This window comes from Eleginops maclovinus, chromosome 6, assembly GCF_036324505.1.
Source record: "Eleginops maclovinus isolate JMC-PN-2008 ecotype Puerto Natales chromosome 6, JC_Emac_rtc_rv5, whole genome shotgun sequence".
In the NCBI taxonomy this organism is placed as follows: Eukaryota; Metazoa; Chordata; class Actinopteri; order Perciformes; family Eleginopidae; genus Eleginops; species Eleginops maclovinus.
In genome coordinates, this window is record NC_086354.1 from 24,582,150 (window position 1) to 24,596,608 (window position 14,459).

The 14,459-nt window shown below is 44.8% G+C and overlaps 1 protein-coding gene across 1 annotated transcript; it reads left to right on the plus strand.

The window, feature by feature from the left end:
* Nucleotides 1-8,286: 8,286 nt before the first annotated feature.
* On the plus strand, nucleotides 8,287-14,022 carry basp1 (brain abundant, membrane attached signal protein 1). The gene is given in 3 exon segments (XM_063886620.1): nucleotides 8,287-8,443; nucleotides 10,813-11,062; nucleotides 11,064-14,022. Coding segments are annotated over 3 exon segments (705 nt in total). The 5' UTR covers nucleotides 8,287-8,408; the 3' UTR covers nucleotides 11,484-14,022.
* The last annotated feature ends 437 nt before the right edge of the window (nucleotides 14,023-14,459 follow it).

Below are 14,459 nucleotides of genomic sequence, written 5' to 3' on the forward strand. Positions count from 1 at the left end.
AAGTGCCTGTACCGCAGTGCATTGTGGGTATTCTGCTGAAGCCTTGATGGCACCTGTTCGATCACTTACTGTATAACGGCGCCTGAAATTCTGACCTGGATCTGTCAGACTACAATAAAATCTTTTCAGGAGGAAAACAAGGCCAGCGGCTCCGCTCCGTTTCACAATGAATCAGGACGGAGGGAAGAAATGCTCTTTGTCCTCGCTTCAGAAGAAGAAACAGAGAATCAACAAAGACGCCGTGTCTGAAACATCACGGCAGAATCTAACGTTGTTGATGAACCAGACAGGGTCTAAGTTTAGAAACTTTTTCCAACTAATAATGGAGTGTTTTTGTCATGGCTGTCATTTCAACCATTCAATTACATTTAAATACAGCGTGAGGCGCTAACGTCACTTCCCGCCATAATTACAGCCCCGCCCACTTTCAGGTGAAACTCCTGCATCAGAGCGAGGCGGGAAATAATAGTGAGGCATATATCGCACCTCCAACAACAAATAGATCCAGAGCTCCGGTTCCTTTACTTCCTCTCCAGAAAAAAGGAGAGTAAAGAAAGGATCAGAAATCTCAGTCTCAGTGTCAGCCTGCTGCCTGCCACTCGTCCCCCGCAGACCCACCGGACATCCATCCCCTCTTTACTCTCCGTAAGCTGTCTCTGCCCTCTGACCAGACATCTGAACCCATCTCCATATCTCTGGACTCAGTAAACCCTTTCTGACCCACAGAGAGATTCTTTCCTGGCAGCACTTTAACATTTTACAGGGAAAATCTGCATTTTGATCTGAGGGAGCAGAGACCCTGCTACCTGGTTTAGACTCAACCCTGAGATAGTATAAATTAGACTAATGGTAGATGGATATTCTCCAAAGTACCCAACAACAAAGTCTATAATTACCTCCCAAAAGTTATTCTTTCAGTTGTTTTTCAAGGTTTTAGACAGAAAATGGACTTCATTCCTTAGAGAATTATTGAAAACTTCTGTTCCAAAGGTCAGGAATGAACTTTCTAGCTCATTTAAAAAGCATTTTGAAACAGAAATGGGACCAGCAGAGCATTTGTGGTGAATACCATTTCCAGCCAGACAAGCTTTGAGCAGACAGGGCGGTCATGTGAGCGTCTGAGGAGGAGACGATTCAGCAGAGTGAAATGCCACTGAATCCACAGAGATGGACATAATCCGTTTCACTTTTCTGTTTTGTTTTGTTTCCTCCGAAGCCAACAAAGCTTTCCCAGCAATGTTTGTACTCGGCAATAAATGTCCCAGTAAGAGGCGTCTCAAAGCGCCTCGCTGGCTTTCATCAGCGTCCTCTGACCACTAATCAATAAGCATTTCTGCATCAGGAGTTTCAGAACGCTCCGTCGATTGGAGGATTGATTCTCTAAACACCAATGAATGTGTGTGTGTGTGTGTGTGTGTGTGTGTGTTCAGCCTGAGGCCACAGTAAGCAGTGTGTGTGTAGTCTGTGTAATTAGGCTGCTCTCCAGAACAAAGCAGTGACTTTTGTTTAGATCACTTCGTGTTTCAGGATTAAAGAGCAGGAGGATTATTAAACCACTCCAGTAATCCGAAACCAAGAGGACACCCTTTATTACAGTTCCACTCGTCCCCTCTTACCTTTCACAGTAAAAGCCATTATACACTGAATACCTGTTTACCATCAACTCAGAATCACTCTTAAAAACCTGGGCAGAGCCGTGACAGCAACACCTGTGAATGTTGAATAGAAATGTCTTACAGTAGCTCGGGCTGTGAAGCTCAGGCTGTGAAGCTCGGGCTGTGAAGCTCGGGCTGTGAAGTTCAGGTTGTGAAGCTCGGGCTGTGAAGCTCGGGCTGTGAGGCTCGGGCTGTGAAGCTCGGGCTGTGAGGCTCGGGCTGTGAAGCTCGGGCTGTGAAGCTGTGAAGCTCAGGCTGTGAAGTTCAGGCTGTGAGGCTCAGGCTGTGAAGCTCGGGCTGTGAAGCTCGGGCTGTGAAGCTCGGGCTGTGAAGCTCGGGCTGTGAAGCTCGGGCTGTGAAGCTCGGGCTGTGAAGCTCGGGCTGTGAGGCTCGGGCTGTGAAGCTCTTTTCACAACATTTCTTTCAAACGGCATTTATTTTCTTGTAGCCTCACACTTCCGCTACGCTGTGAGAACTACACCAACGGACAACATACAGAGCCCAAACATTAGCATGGTGTGCCACATGAAGAAGGATGTAGAATAATGAGGAAATAGTGGGACATCAAAAGTCAAAAAATGTAAAAGAAAGTCTGAGTTCTTTGGAAAAAAAGTGATCATTTTGAAGAAATAATCGGAAATTCCCAAAAGTTGAAATTTGGGAAAAAGAATCTGAAGTTTGAAAAGAAGATGATTAGGGCCACATGAAGAAGGAGTTAGAATAATGAGGAGATAGTGGGACAGTTTTAGAAGTCGAAATTTAGAAGAAAGGGCAGAAATTAAAAAGAGAATCTGAATCTTTTGGAAAAAAGTGATCATTTTAAAGAAATAGCCGGAAATTCCCAAAAGTCGAAATTTGGAAGAGAAAAAACTGAAGATTGAAAAGAAATTGAACTTTATTTTAAAAAAGGCAGAAATTTGAAAACCTTTTAGAATTTTTAGGAAAAAAGTGATGGTTTTGAAAAAATATTTGGAATTCTTTTAAAGTTGATCATTTAGAAAAAAATCCAGAAATTTGAAAAAAAAGTCGGATATTTTGGGGAAATAATCGGGAATTCCAAAAAGTCCAAATTTGGAGAAAAAAATTCTGAAGTATGTAAAATAAAATCGGTCCACATCAAAAACAACTGAAAGGAGATTTGAATCTGGAAGGTTCTGCTTCTGCTGGTATATGTAGCTTCAGTCAGGACGTCTGCACACCTTGAGTTTCGCAGTGCGTTCACAAAACACGCGGTACCAGCACATGACCACACACAGTGTCCGAACTACGGGGGGACTCGGGGGATCCGAGACCCCCTGAAACTGACACGAGATCCCCCGAAAACATGATTTGGGAAATGTTGGGGGGTCTCTAAAATATCAGTCAAGTCAAGCGCAAGAGCAAGCGCCCCCCCCCCCCCCCCCCGAGAGAAAAATGGGACCCCCCGAAAATCTCGGCATAGTTCGAACACTGACCACACACATTAGATCCGAGGCACAAGAACAACTTTTCATAAAATATGAAGTATTTATTTACTGATCTTAATTTTGAAATGAATCCTATGTGAAATAACTTTGTTCAACATGTCTTAAACATGTGTTGCAGCTAGTGTTAGTTCGCCTGGCAGAAATAACTGAATTTTAGGTCAATATTTGCGAAAGTTATCTGTGAGCATCAGGTAGGCCTATGTAAAGGATGATAGTTCAGTGGAAAACCAAAATGGATGTTTCGTCACTCAAACAAAGCGTGCTTTATGCAGGTTTTCTGACTCCAGTTTCACTTGTTAATCACTTTACCTGCTTTTGGCTGGTCGGTATCAACTCATATATTGTAGCTCCAGCGGCATAGAAGAGCACTCAGATGATACTGGCGTCTCACAGCTGGACCCGCCTGTAGACTCAGAGTGTTTACTGTTGGACAGAAATAGCTGTAGCCGCCGGTGCTGCTGCTAGCTCCCACACAGGGGACCGGCTCTGACTTTTACAGATGGTACACTTTGTGCCTGCGTCTGCTTCCTGAATTCCCCTCGCAGCTCTACGTTTCAGGGCTGGAACGCGTAGAATAGAATATTTCTGCATCATCTTTGGCTCTGAGGCGTGCCAAGATATCACACACTGCTTTGGGAAACCTTCGTCATGGACTCAAATCTGTCATTTCAGCTCCTTCAATATCTGGATCCTCCGCTGCCTGCTGCTCCTTCAGACTCAGAGCCGGTGTGGAGGTTTCCTTCTTTATTGAATATATTTGATTTGTGTGTCTGTGTGTGATTGGGCCAGATTTTCTGCTCCAGTTTCCCGGGCTGTCCGCTCAGCACGCTGCTGTTTGCTGAAACAGACTCCTGTTAAATCAGCCAGCTGGATGTCAGCGGGAGGAAGTGCTCAGCCCAGTGTTATAAATCATAGCTTACATTCATGTTGGGAGCACACAGTGCTGATCCCCTCACGGTATCCCCTCTCCATCTCGCATCTAAATTATATTCGTATTACTTTCTCAAACACACCTTACGGAACAGCTGGTACAGAGAGCTGGTACATTGCATCCTGAGATTTTGCCTCTGATTACCAAAGTAGAAATGAAATCATCTTTGCAGAACTTGTTTGGCAACCCTGTCGCCGAGACGCTGCAGAGAAACGGTCGACAGACGGATGAACAGCTGTTCTTAAAGCAATAACTCCCGGTTGTAGGGGTTAAAGAAACAAAATACAACCTGTTCATAAAAATTGTACAAATCCTTGCATCAGAGGAACTTTGCACAGAACATCTTATGCTAAGCTAGGCTAATCACATCCCGAATCCAGCTAAATGCAATGTTGAATGCACAGAAATCAGACCATACAGAAGCACTGTTGGAATGAAATCACATTACTTCTACTATTTATTGACGTTTGTTTAATAAGTAGACTTCTCTTCTTCATGTGCAAGGCGTAATCAGATCAGTCGAAAGCTAATGTGTGATGATGAGCAATAAATTAGAGGCATGTCGAGGATGTTCAGTGTAATAACCTCAGAGCATTATGGGTAATCACAGTCATCTGCAGAAACAGTCAGACACAAGGGAAACCGTTTTGACAGGTTTTACTGACGTGTAATAACACTAGAGACACAAACCCAGTCTAATGTGTAATGTGTTAGCAGTATTTAGTCCAGGTATCATGCATATTAAGGTCACAGAACATGCTCATGCAAAAGTGCACCGTTTCCTGCTGGTTTGCATGGATTTTTAACAGGTTAAAAACATGTCTATGTGAAGCTGTGGAGTTCCTGCAGAGTCAGGGGGGGTTCAGGTGAGTGCCTGAGCGGTAATGGGGTCTGAGTGTGTGTGCTGCAGGCTGGAGCAGAGAGCGGTGCTGTGGCTGTAGATCGCTTCAGTGGCTCTCTGAAAAGGCAGAAGTGTTTTACAATGGAGGTCAGTGTGGCACAGGAGGGCAGTGTGTCGTAGCTCCGGGGCTGGGGGTGTCTGTGGGACAACAAAAACAGTGTTTGTTCACAAATGTCAGCTTTTATGAACAAACAAGCTGATGCCAAGTGGTGCATTTAGGTGTTTAGCTATGTGTGTCTCAGGCAGACCAAAATATATCACTGATCAGCTGGAAATGCCGCTCTGTTCAATAGTTAGATATCTGTCTTCATTCAGATCATTCAGCCTTTTATACCATGGGGGAGTGTGTGTGTGTGTGTGTGTGTGTGTGTGTGTGTGTGTGTGTGTGTGTGTGTGTGTGTGTGTGTGTGTGTGTGTGTGTGTGTGTGTGTGTTTCTGCAGAGGTGAGCATGGGAGCTAACTGCATTGGTGCTTCTCTGCTTTGTTTGACGTTGGAAATGCGAAAGGAACAACTGGTTTTCTGTTTCTGCTTCGTGCTGTAAAGTCGATTTTCCATCGAACATGAAAGGGCAGTGTGTGCCCCAGCACGGTGGGGGGGCGGTCAGTGGCAGCTTTAACCTTTAACGTGTCCTCTCGGACGGCAGGAACTCAGACGCTGCCAGGCCGGGGATTTACTGAGACCCCGAGACCTCCTGGAGACCTCCATCTGCCGGACCGGAGGAGCGGGAGAGAAAGTGCTGAGAGGAAATCAGAGAGCATATATAGACCGAGAGGGATTCGATGTTTAGTCACAGTATAGTGTGTAAGCAGAAAGAAATACATGCTAACCAAACCCAGCAACAGTATGTGGTCAACAATCTGATGTTTATCGTTAAATAAAATACTGCAATTTTATTCAATTAGGCCTAGATGAATTTGGATTTAATGCAGAATCTTTTCAAATCATCGTCTTTCAATAACATAACATGCAGCAAAATGTATTCAAATTACAATATAGAATGATCTGAGGACTCTTTAAAGTAGAGACACTACATACTGATACACACCTGAACATCAGCAGGAGAGGACTCTTTAAAGTAGAGACACTACATACTGATATACACCTGAACATCAGCAGGAGAGGACTCTTTAAAGTAGAGACAATACATACTGATATACACCTGAACATCAGCAGGAGAGGACTCTTTAAAGTAGAGACGCTACATACTGATATACACCTGAACATCAGCAGGAGAGGACTCTTTAAAGAAGAGACTCTACATACTGACATACACCTGAACATCAGCAGGAGAGGACTCTTTAAAGTAGAGACTCTACATACTGATATACACCTGAACATCAGCAGGAGAGGACTCTTTAAAGTAGAGACACTACATACTGATATACACCTGAACATCAGCAGGAGAGGACTCTTTAAAGTAGAGACTCTACATACTGATATACACCTGAACATCAGCAGGAGAGGACTCTTTAAAGTAGAGACACTACATACTGATATACACCTGAACATCAGCAGGAGAGGACTCTTTAAAGTAGAGACACTACATACTGATATACACCTGAACATCAGCAGGAGAGGACTCTTTAAAGTAGAGACTCTACATACTGATATACACCTGAACATCAGCAGGAGAGGACTCTTTAAAGTATGGCTTATCGAAGGGAAATGAACTAGTTGAGAGAAATATGGTGAAGGTGAACTCTGGGAATGGAAAATAATCACAGGAGAGAGAGAGAAGGTAATCCAGACATGCCAAAGCAAATGTGAGTAGAGACAGCTGGTGCAGAGTCTGGAGGAGAAGGATTGAAACGCTCAGGACAGAGAGCAGTGCATGTGTGGAGAGCGAAGACGTGGAGAGGAGGAGTGATGATGGAGGAATACTGCAGAGAGGAGGAAATGTAGACGGGTGGGCGGGACAGACGAGGAGCCAGAGAGCGAGGAACAATCTAAAGGAAAGTCTCTGGGGGATTTTGTTCATCTTAAGAAGCGCTTTTTCTGCCTTTAACAATGTCGTAGAAATACGTCTCCCCTGGACAGATCCATCAGGTGTTGTGTTGCCTCAGCAGCCCGTGGGGGGGTTGAGGGATTGGAGAGTCAGTGGCTAATGAAGGGGAGTGCTGAACACGGGGGGAAACAAAGTGCCGGTGGTGTTAATCCGGTGCGTGTGCACTCTCAGGGAAATTAATGGACCTGAGAAGGAGTCGCGGTGGTGTCTAACTTTTGTCTGGTCATGAAGTCTTTGGTTGTTGTCAGGTAGATTAGCAGCGAGGCAACAGGAGCTCGTTAGTGTTCACTTCCTGTCCATCCACCGCTGATCGCTCTGAGGTCCAGCTCTCGTGTCTTTCAACCTCTTTCCTTTTCTTGTTCTTCTTTCCTTTACTCGGGACAGTCTAAGATGAGATGTAATTTATTGATCCTAAACGTTTTCTTTGAAGCAGCACAAAAGACAAGAAGAGAAACCTCTCAAAATGAAATAGTCCGGCATTAGAGAGTAAAGGGGAGAATTTGTGGGGGAAAGTGATGTTTCCAGCAAAAAGAAAATCTGCTTATTTGAAAAGTCGACGTTTAGAAAAAGAAGAAGAAAAAAAGGTCAGATATTTTAGGAATAAAACGTGCAATTTTCAGTTAAAACAGAAATAAAGTAGGATCTTATTTAAGAGTGCAAGGAGTGGATATTAAATTACATATACATGTAAAACGAGAAAGTCCAGTTAGCCAATCAGAATTGAGGATTTGATTGAACCGTGTAATAACTATTGTCAGGGTTAGAGAGAACAAGAGATCAGCCTTTATTTCACAGCCATTCAAATCAGGGATTAGCAGATTAGCTTTCCACATCTGTAGCAAAGACACAGCGTCTAAAAGGATTGAGACCCCTAATGCTTACCTTCGAGAGGTCAACCCAACCCTTTAAATCCATTCAGACGATTCACTGATCGTCCAATCCTCATTGTTGTAGTTTATCAGGACTCTATAGGCTCCAATTATTCCTGATGGGCCCCTTTTGGTTTTGTTGGATTTATTTTAATGCATTTTAAAGAGCCGTTTCACTGTCCTGCACTTCAGGTGGGTCAACTTCTGTTATTACTAGGCACGGATACCATCGCCCACATATACCTGGAGTGTTATGGCTGGCAGATCTCCCACAGACTTCCCCCGATGGCGGTTATCAGGTTAAATGAAGTCTTTTGTGCCGCACAGAGCATTTTCTCCAGGTTGTCTCGGCCCTGCCCTCGCTCTTCAAACACTACGACCACACGCCCAGCAGCGAGAAAGCATGCCTTCGGTTGAAAAGCATCCATTGTCTGCTCAGATGATTGTGAGTCATTGTACGAGCAGCACAAGCCGGGAAGTCAAATGATGTGAGGCATCAGAGAGACCTCCATTGTGGCCCCGTAGAAAGCTGCGGCAGGAGCGGCAGATACGGACCGTCGGAGGTGCAGCGGAGTTTTGCATGAATACCGGAGTAATTCAGTCGGTGACGACGAGGTGATTAGCATTTTGAGTGGATTCGCCGCCGGCTTTTGTGCCATTCACAGGGAGAATCTGTGAGTAGCCAGCACTACCTCTCAGAGGACTGGTTTCACTGGGAGGAAGGGGTCCCATCTGCTTTGATTTAAAATGCACATATGGACAAATAGATTATTTATTAGCAGTGACCACAGGTGAAAGGAAGTATTTTGAGGCGTTGTGAGGTCAGTTCATCAAAATCAGCAGTGTTGATTTAGAAAGAAATCCCTTACCAAGATAACTCATACTGGTCCTTTTATACTGGTCCTTTTATACTGTTGCACTCTGACATACACAGGTCAGGTCAGATTGAATAGATGTGCTGTTATTATTAAACTCATTTACTGTAGAAATCACCAACGTTTGGGACCAATGGACAATGACAACACTTTGCAAACTGTGTGGTACCTTTGAGGGGAATTAAAATATCCCCCTTTGAAAACGAGGGTCCCATTTATTTAATGTTCCATATGTTTGCATTACATGCAATGCACACCAGGGAATTGGTAGTTTGGTTGGTTACCCTGAGATCCGAGAGCAGATTTAATCCAGTTTTTTTTTCTTAATACCTTTAAACCTCACGCAATGTTAGGAACCCATAATGAAGAAGGAGCTGGGAAATAAGGGGACATTTGTAAAAGTCGAAGTTTAGAAAAAATACAAGAAATTAGAAAACGTGATGATTTTGAAGAAGTTATAAAGATATGTAAAAGTCGACGTTCAGAATAAAATTCAGAACTTTAAAAAAAGTCTGAAGTTTTAGGAGAAAGGGATGATTTTGAAAAATAATCGGAAGTTTAAAAAGAAAATCAAAACGTAAAAATATTGGGAAACAAAAAGTGTGCATTTTGAAAAGCAGATGACTGAAGGAGTCAGAATAATGTGAGAATAGTGGGACATTGAATAGTTCTGAGGTGATCACTTTTATACAGCATTCTCTGAGATGTTCTAAAACAGAAGTGTGACGGATGAATCCCAGGATTTTACGGCTTTGATGTACTGCCTTTTGATCGAGTAATGGATATAAAAGTCCAAAGATTCTCTCTGAGATTTTTTTGTGGTCATAAAACTAAGCTTTCTAGGGCGAGTGAATACAGAAAGTCAACAAACTGTCAAGGTTAGGAAAACTACTTTAGTTTTTAGGTATTTTGTTCTACAGTGAAGCAGCACATTCAGAGGACATTTCTCTGGCTTCTCCCAACGCGCAGACGAGACTGCCAAGTTGCTTTTGGCAGTTTTAAGCGAGAACATAGAGACTTCATACTTTAAGCGGCAGCAAATTGTACCCTTCTTGAGTCTTTGCTCCTAATAAGCCTGATTTGTTGTGGTACTGAAGTCCTCTCCCCCACCGAGCAGACAGATGGTGATACCCATGAAAACATGCTTCCACTGCGGTCATGAGCCAGGAATCTGCAGGTGTGTGTGTGTGTGTGTGTGTGTGTGTGTGTGTGTGTGTGTGTGTGTGTGTGTGTGTGTGTGTGTGTGTGTGTGTGTGTGTGTGTGTGTGTGTGTGTGTGTGTGTGTGTGTGTGTGTGTGTGTGTGTGTGTGTGTGTGTGTGTGTGTGTGTGTGTGTGTGTGTGTGTGTGTGTGTGTGTGTGTGTGTGTGTTGAACCTGCCTGCACACAGATATATCTCTGTAATATTCTCTGATCGGTGTAAATTCTCTGAGCCGGTTGCAGGAACGTAAAACCACATTTCATAGGTTCTGTGTCTGTAACAGTCCTTGCAATGCTCTCTTGCTCTTGGCATGTGGAAACACTTCTTTGCATTTCTAATTAGAAGTGTCTGATCAAACAAGATCTGCTGAGAGTATTTGTCCTCTAAGATGAACATCATGGTTTCAAACTACCCTCTAACTCAGAGAGGAGACCTCATGCTGGGAGGCTCTCTGAGCGGCATGTGCTTCAGATTGAGAGATTACATCAATGATGCAATACGGGGGATGTTGTTGCATAAATGCACGGCTCCTGCATATCATTCTACCAGAGCGCTTCCTTTTCCCTTCATGCAGAGATGTCAGACTCTTCTCTGGTACGCTCACAGGCTGCCGGTGCAATACATGTATTCCTTTTTGCCACAAAGAGAGACTGCACTTGATCAAAAGTCATGTTCCGAAGCAGAGCGTTGCACAAAGCATCGCTCACTCAGTCCTTTGTGCTGACAACTCGTTCCTCTTCTCAAGGAGCTTCCAATGGGCTCAACACTTGATTTATGGGGTTCCTTCTCACATTCAGTCCATTGTTTGGTCGTGTTTGTGGAGTGCTTCTTACTGTATATACTGTACTCTCTTCTTGGTGAATGATTGAATACAAAACTCAAATCCATTTATTTTCCCCTTCTGTTTCAGAGGCCAGAGATCCAAAATGGGAGGCAAGCTCAGCAAAAAGAAGAAGGGATACAACGTGAACGATGACAAGGCCAAAGACAAGGACGCCCCCGCAGAGGGGGCCTCCGCGGAGGAGAGTGAAGCGCCGAAAGACAACAAAGACGAGGCGTCGGCTGCCACCGACACCAAGGAGGTAGCGAACGACACGGCGGCCAAGGACGCGCCGGCAGCCGACGCTGCGGCGCCTAAAGAGGAGGAGAAGAACGCCACCCCCCGCCACCAAGGAGCCAGAGAAACCTGCCGCCAACGCCGAGCCGAACACAGAGGTGCCTAAGAGCGCCGAGCCCGCCAAGGCCGAGGAGAAACCAGCTGCCCCCGCCCCGGCCAAAGAATCAGCCCCCGCCGCCAAGGAGCCCGAGGTCAAGGCAGCGGCGCCTGCCCCCGCGGCTGAGAGCAAAGATGAGGCCGACGCCAAAAAGACTGAGGCCCCCGCGGCACCAGCAGCCAAAGCCGAGGCGGCCCCCGCTGCCTCCCCTGACCCCAAGCCCACAGAGGCCCCCGCACCGGCAAAGGAGCCCGCCGCCGCCGCCGCCGCAGCCCCTAGTTCAACACCAGCCGCCGAGCCTCCCGCCAAGGAGGCGAACGCCACAGAGGCGCCAAGCAAGGATCAAACCGTAGCAGTTCAAGATTAATGGACAGCTTCTTTTCGGAAATAAAAAAAGTACCTAACTCGACGACCATGAAGATTAAAAGAAATGAAATTAACTCGCCCCCCCCGTATTATGATATTAACAACAATAATAATAGTTGTAATGATAATGATTGGATGAACCCGAGCAGCCACCTGGAGGAGTCCCCCCCCCCCCCCCGCTGCAGATTATTATTGTTATGTTTTATTCTATTTTTTTCTGCTGTAGTATTTGAACTTTGATACGAGTCTGTGTCGGCCATACGCCTCGCCATTCCATCCATCATCCCCCCCCCTCCCCCGTGAAGACAAGAGCTTTAACCCGACTCCCATCTCGGCTCACAGTAGCCCAGACATTCACCTGCCCCCCCCACCCCCCGCTCTGTGGACGTCAGAACATCGAGGGGAAATGGGACTGAGGGAAGAAGGGGGTTTGAGATATCTCTTCACCAGCTGGACTTCCATTGAGTCCGTCCCCTCTTCAGATCTCCCCCCCCCCCCTCTCCAGAGTATCCTACTCTCGGTTCCTCCAGTTCTTCTTTGGAATTGTGGCTTCTTTAACCCACCCCCAGCTTCTTGGTATTCTTTGGTTGTGTTGCTCCCCCTCCTCTCTGTACGGCAGGAACCTAGAGTTTAAGTCTTTAGTGAGGACTGAGAAAGCTGAGACTTCCTGAGACATTTTGGAGGTCGGAAAAAGTCCGGCTTTGCAGAGCTACACACATTCTTAGACGTATAAAAGAAGTCGTAGGAATTTTTCTGAGATTTTGTACTGAAACCCTTAGGTATATTGTAAGCAAACTAAGTGGTTTTTTAACATTTGTAATACCCTTAAACATTCTGCAAAGCCTCCTTTGAAAGATCTCCGCCGTGTTCTTAGAAAGTCTGATAGTCTTCTCTGATTCTTCGTCTAAATCTGATGAATGATTTGAACACAGATGGAACCCGGGTGACATTCACAAGCTAGCGTAGCGTTAGCTTGAACTTAGAGTACCAAGTTGGTGACATTAATGCAATATCGGGAGCCGTCAGGAGTCCCTGGACTGCTTGAGTTAGTTCGTACGATCCAGAAAGATGACATACCGTAAGTAGAAGGTCTACATTCTTCTTAACTCCAGGATTAGCAGGAACATATACTTACTAGGAGTGAAAGTATATCGTTAAACCATATTAACAGTGATGGTTAACATGTACTTACCACATGTTATCTGTAAGGAACATCACGAGAGGAAAAACCCCAATCATGCCAATTTATGGAATTCAATTTGGTGATTTTGATTAGCCAGGCTTTAACCAGTAAACCCATTCACGTTACTTTGGGATAGAGCGGATGAAGCGTTCTTTAGATTACAGCAGGAACATCGCTCTGCAAACCTCACCAGTTTGGTATCTAAGCAGCTGAAGACACCGAGGTGAGGGTATCCGTGTAGCTCTGTAAATCCATGGAGGATTAGAGGGGGGGGGGTTGGGGTTAGGTGAATGATCATCAGCAATCTACGTGATCTACTTTGGTCGCCACGCCATCAGAACGGGATTGAAAACTCTTGCACATGAAAAGGGAGCTTCTGATTTTCTCATTCTCACCCCTCATGCATCTTCCTTTACTTTTTTAGAAATATATACGGCATATCTGTACGTAAACGCAGCGGTGGAAGAAAAGGTATTTAAGAAGTCGTGTCACTGTGGAGAAAACCATTCTTATTTGCTAAAGTTTCCAACGTGGAAGTGGAGGAGACGGCTGACCATCGTGATGGTTTAGAGATAGGAAGGACGCTTTTATACAAGCTGAACGAAAGGAAGGATTGAAAGAAAGGAGGAGTGATGGAAAGAAAGGAGGAGTGATGGAAAGAAAGGAAGAGTGATGGAAAGAAAGGAGGAGTGATGGAAAGAAAGGAGGTGAAGAAACAAGGAAAACTGCAATAAAGAAATAGGGCAACATGTAGACAAGAAGGGAAGTTAGAGGGATGGAAAGGACAGGAAATATCAGAGATGTCGTCAGCATTGGAGTATACTTTGTCCAAAGTGTCTAACTTGTATTGTGATAGTTACTCCAAAGTGTTCCTAACTTCAGTGATGAGTAAATATACTTTCGTCATTTCCACCCTTGCCTTTATATGTCAGTATATATGTATATATTTATCCACCTCAGCTTTCCATTTGCCAGTTTTTCCGTTTCCTCCGACTGACACACGACGAGGTCCTCCCAGCACTTGTCAAACCGTAGCAGAAACTGAAAACACTCGAGGGTCGTTGCGTGTCACTCGGTTCGGTTTTTTTCTTCCTCTCTTGACTCAGTAAATTGCATGTCCGTGGTTGGGTGAACCTGTAGTCCTGTCTTTTTGGTCAAGTGGAAAAAAAAATACACATTTTTCTCCTGTCTGCTTCCATCGCAACTCCCAGTTGATATTTTCATCCCATGTCTCACCACCGCTGTTTCCACACCACACCAAACTAAAGATGATATGGAAATTGATGCATTCAAAATTATATGTACTTGTATAAATGGTGCAACAGTAATAAAATGTAAGAAATTGACTGAAACTCCAGGATTCTGTGCGGGTCGACTTTGTTCTTGCACTCACAATACAAACCAGTATCCCAGTCTCACCAGTCAGAGGTCATCCAATGAGGAGACCAGAACAACACATTGGTTCCCATTGGCTCACACTTAAGGCATAAGCGTCATTTGCGCTGGGGACGCTGGGAACATGTCCCCAGTACTTTCTGAAATGGGAAATCTGAAAAATAGCTAAAAGATGTCAAAATCAAGAACACTGGTTTAGTGTCAAGATGAGCAATTTGGACATGTTGGTAAAGTATGAGTTTAAAAACAGCAGCAGGGCGCTTAAAAGGACTCTAAAACATGTGGTTTTCCTGAAGTAAAGGTTCTCTTTTTGTTTTCTCTTCTGTCAGGGAACCAGAATACATGGTTCACATGTTAAAACAGGACCCCCCCCCAGACCCCCCTGCAGAGGTTCGGTTT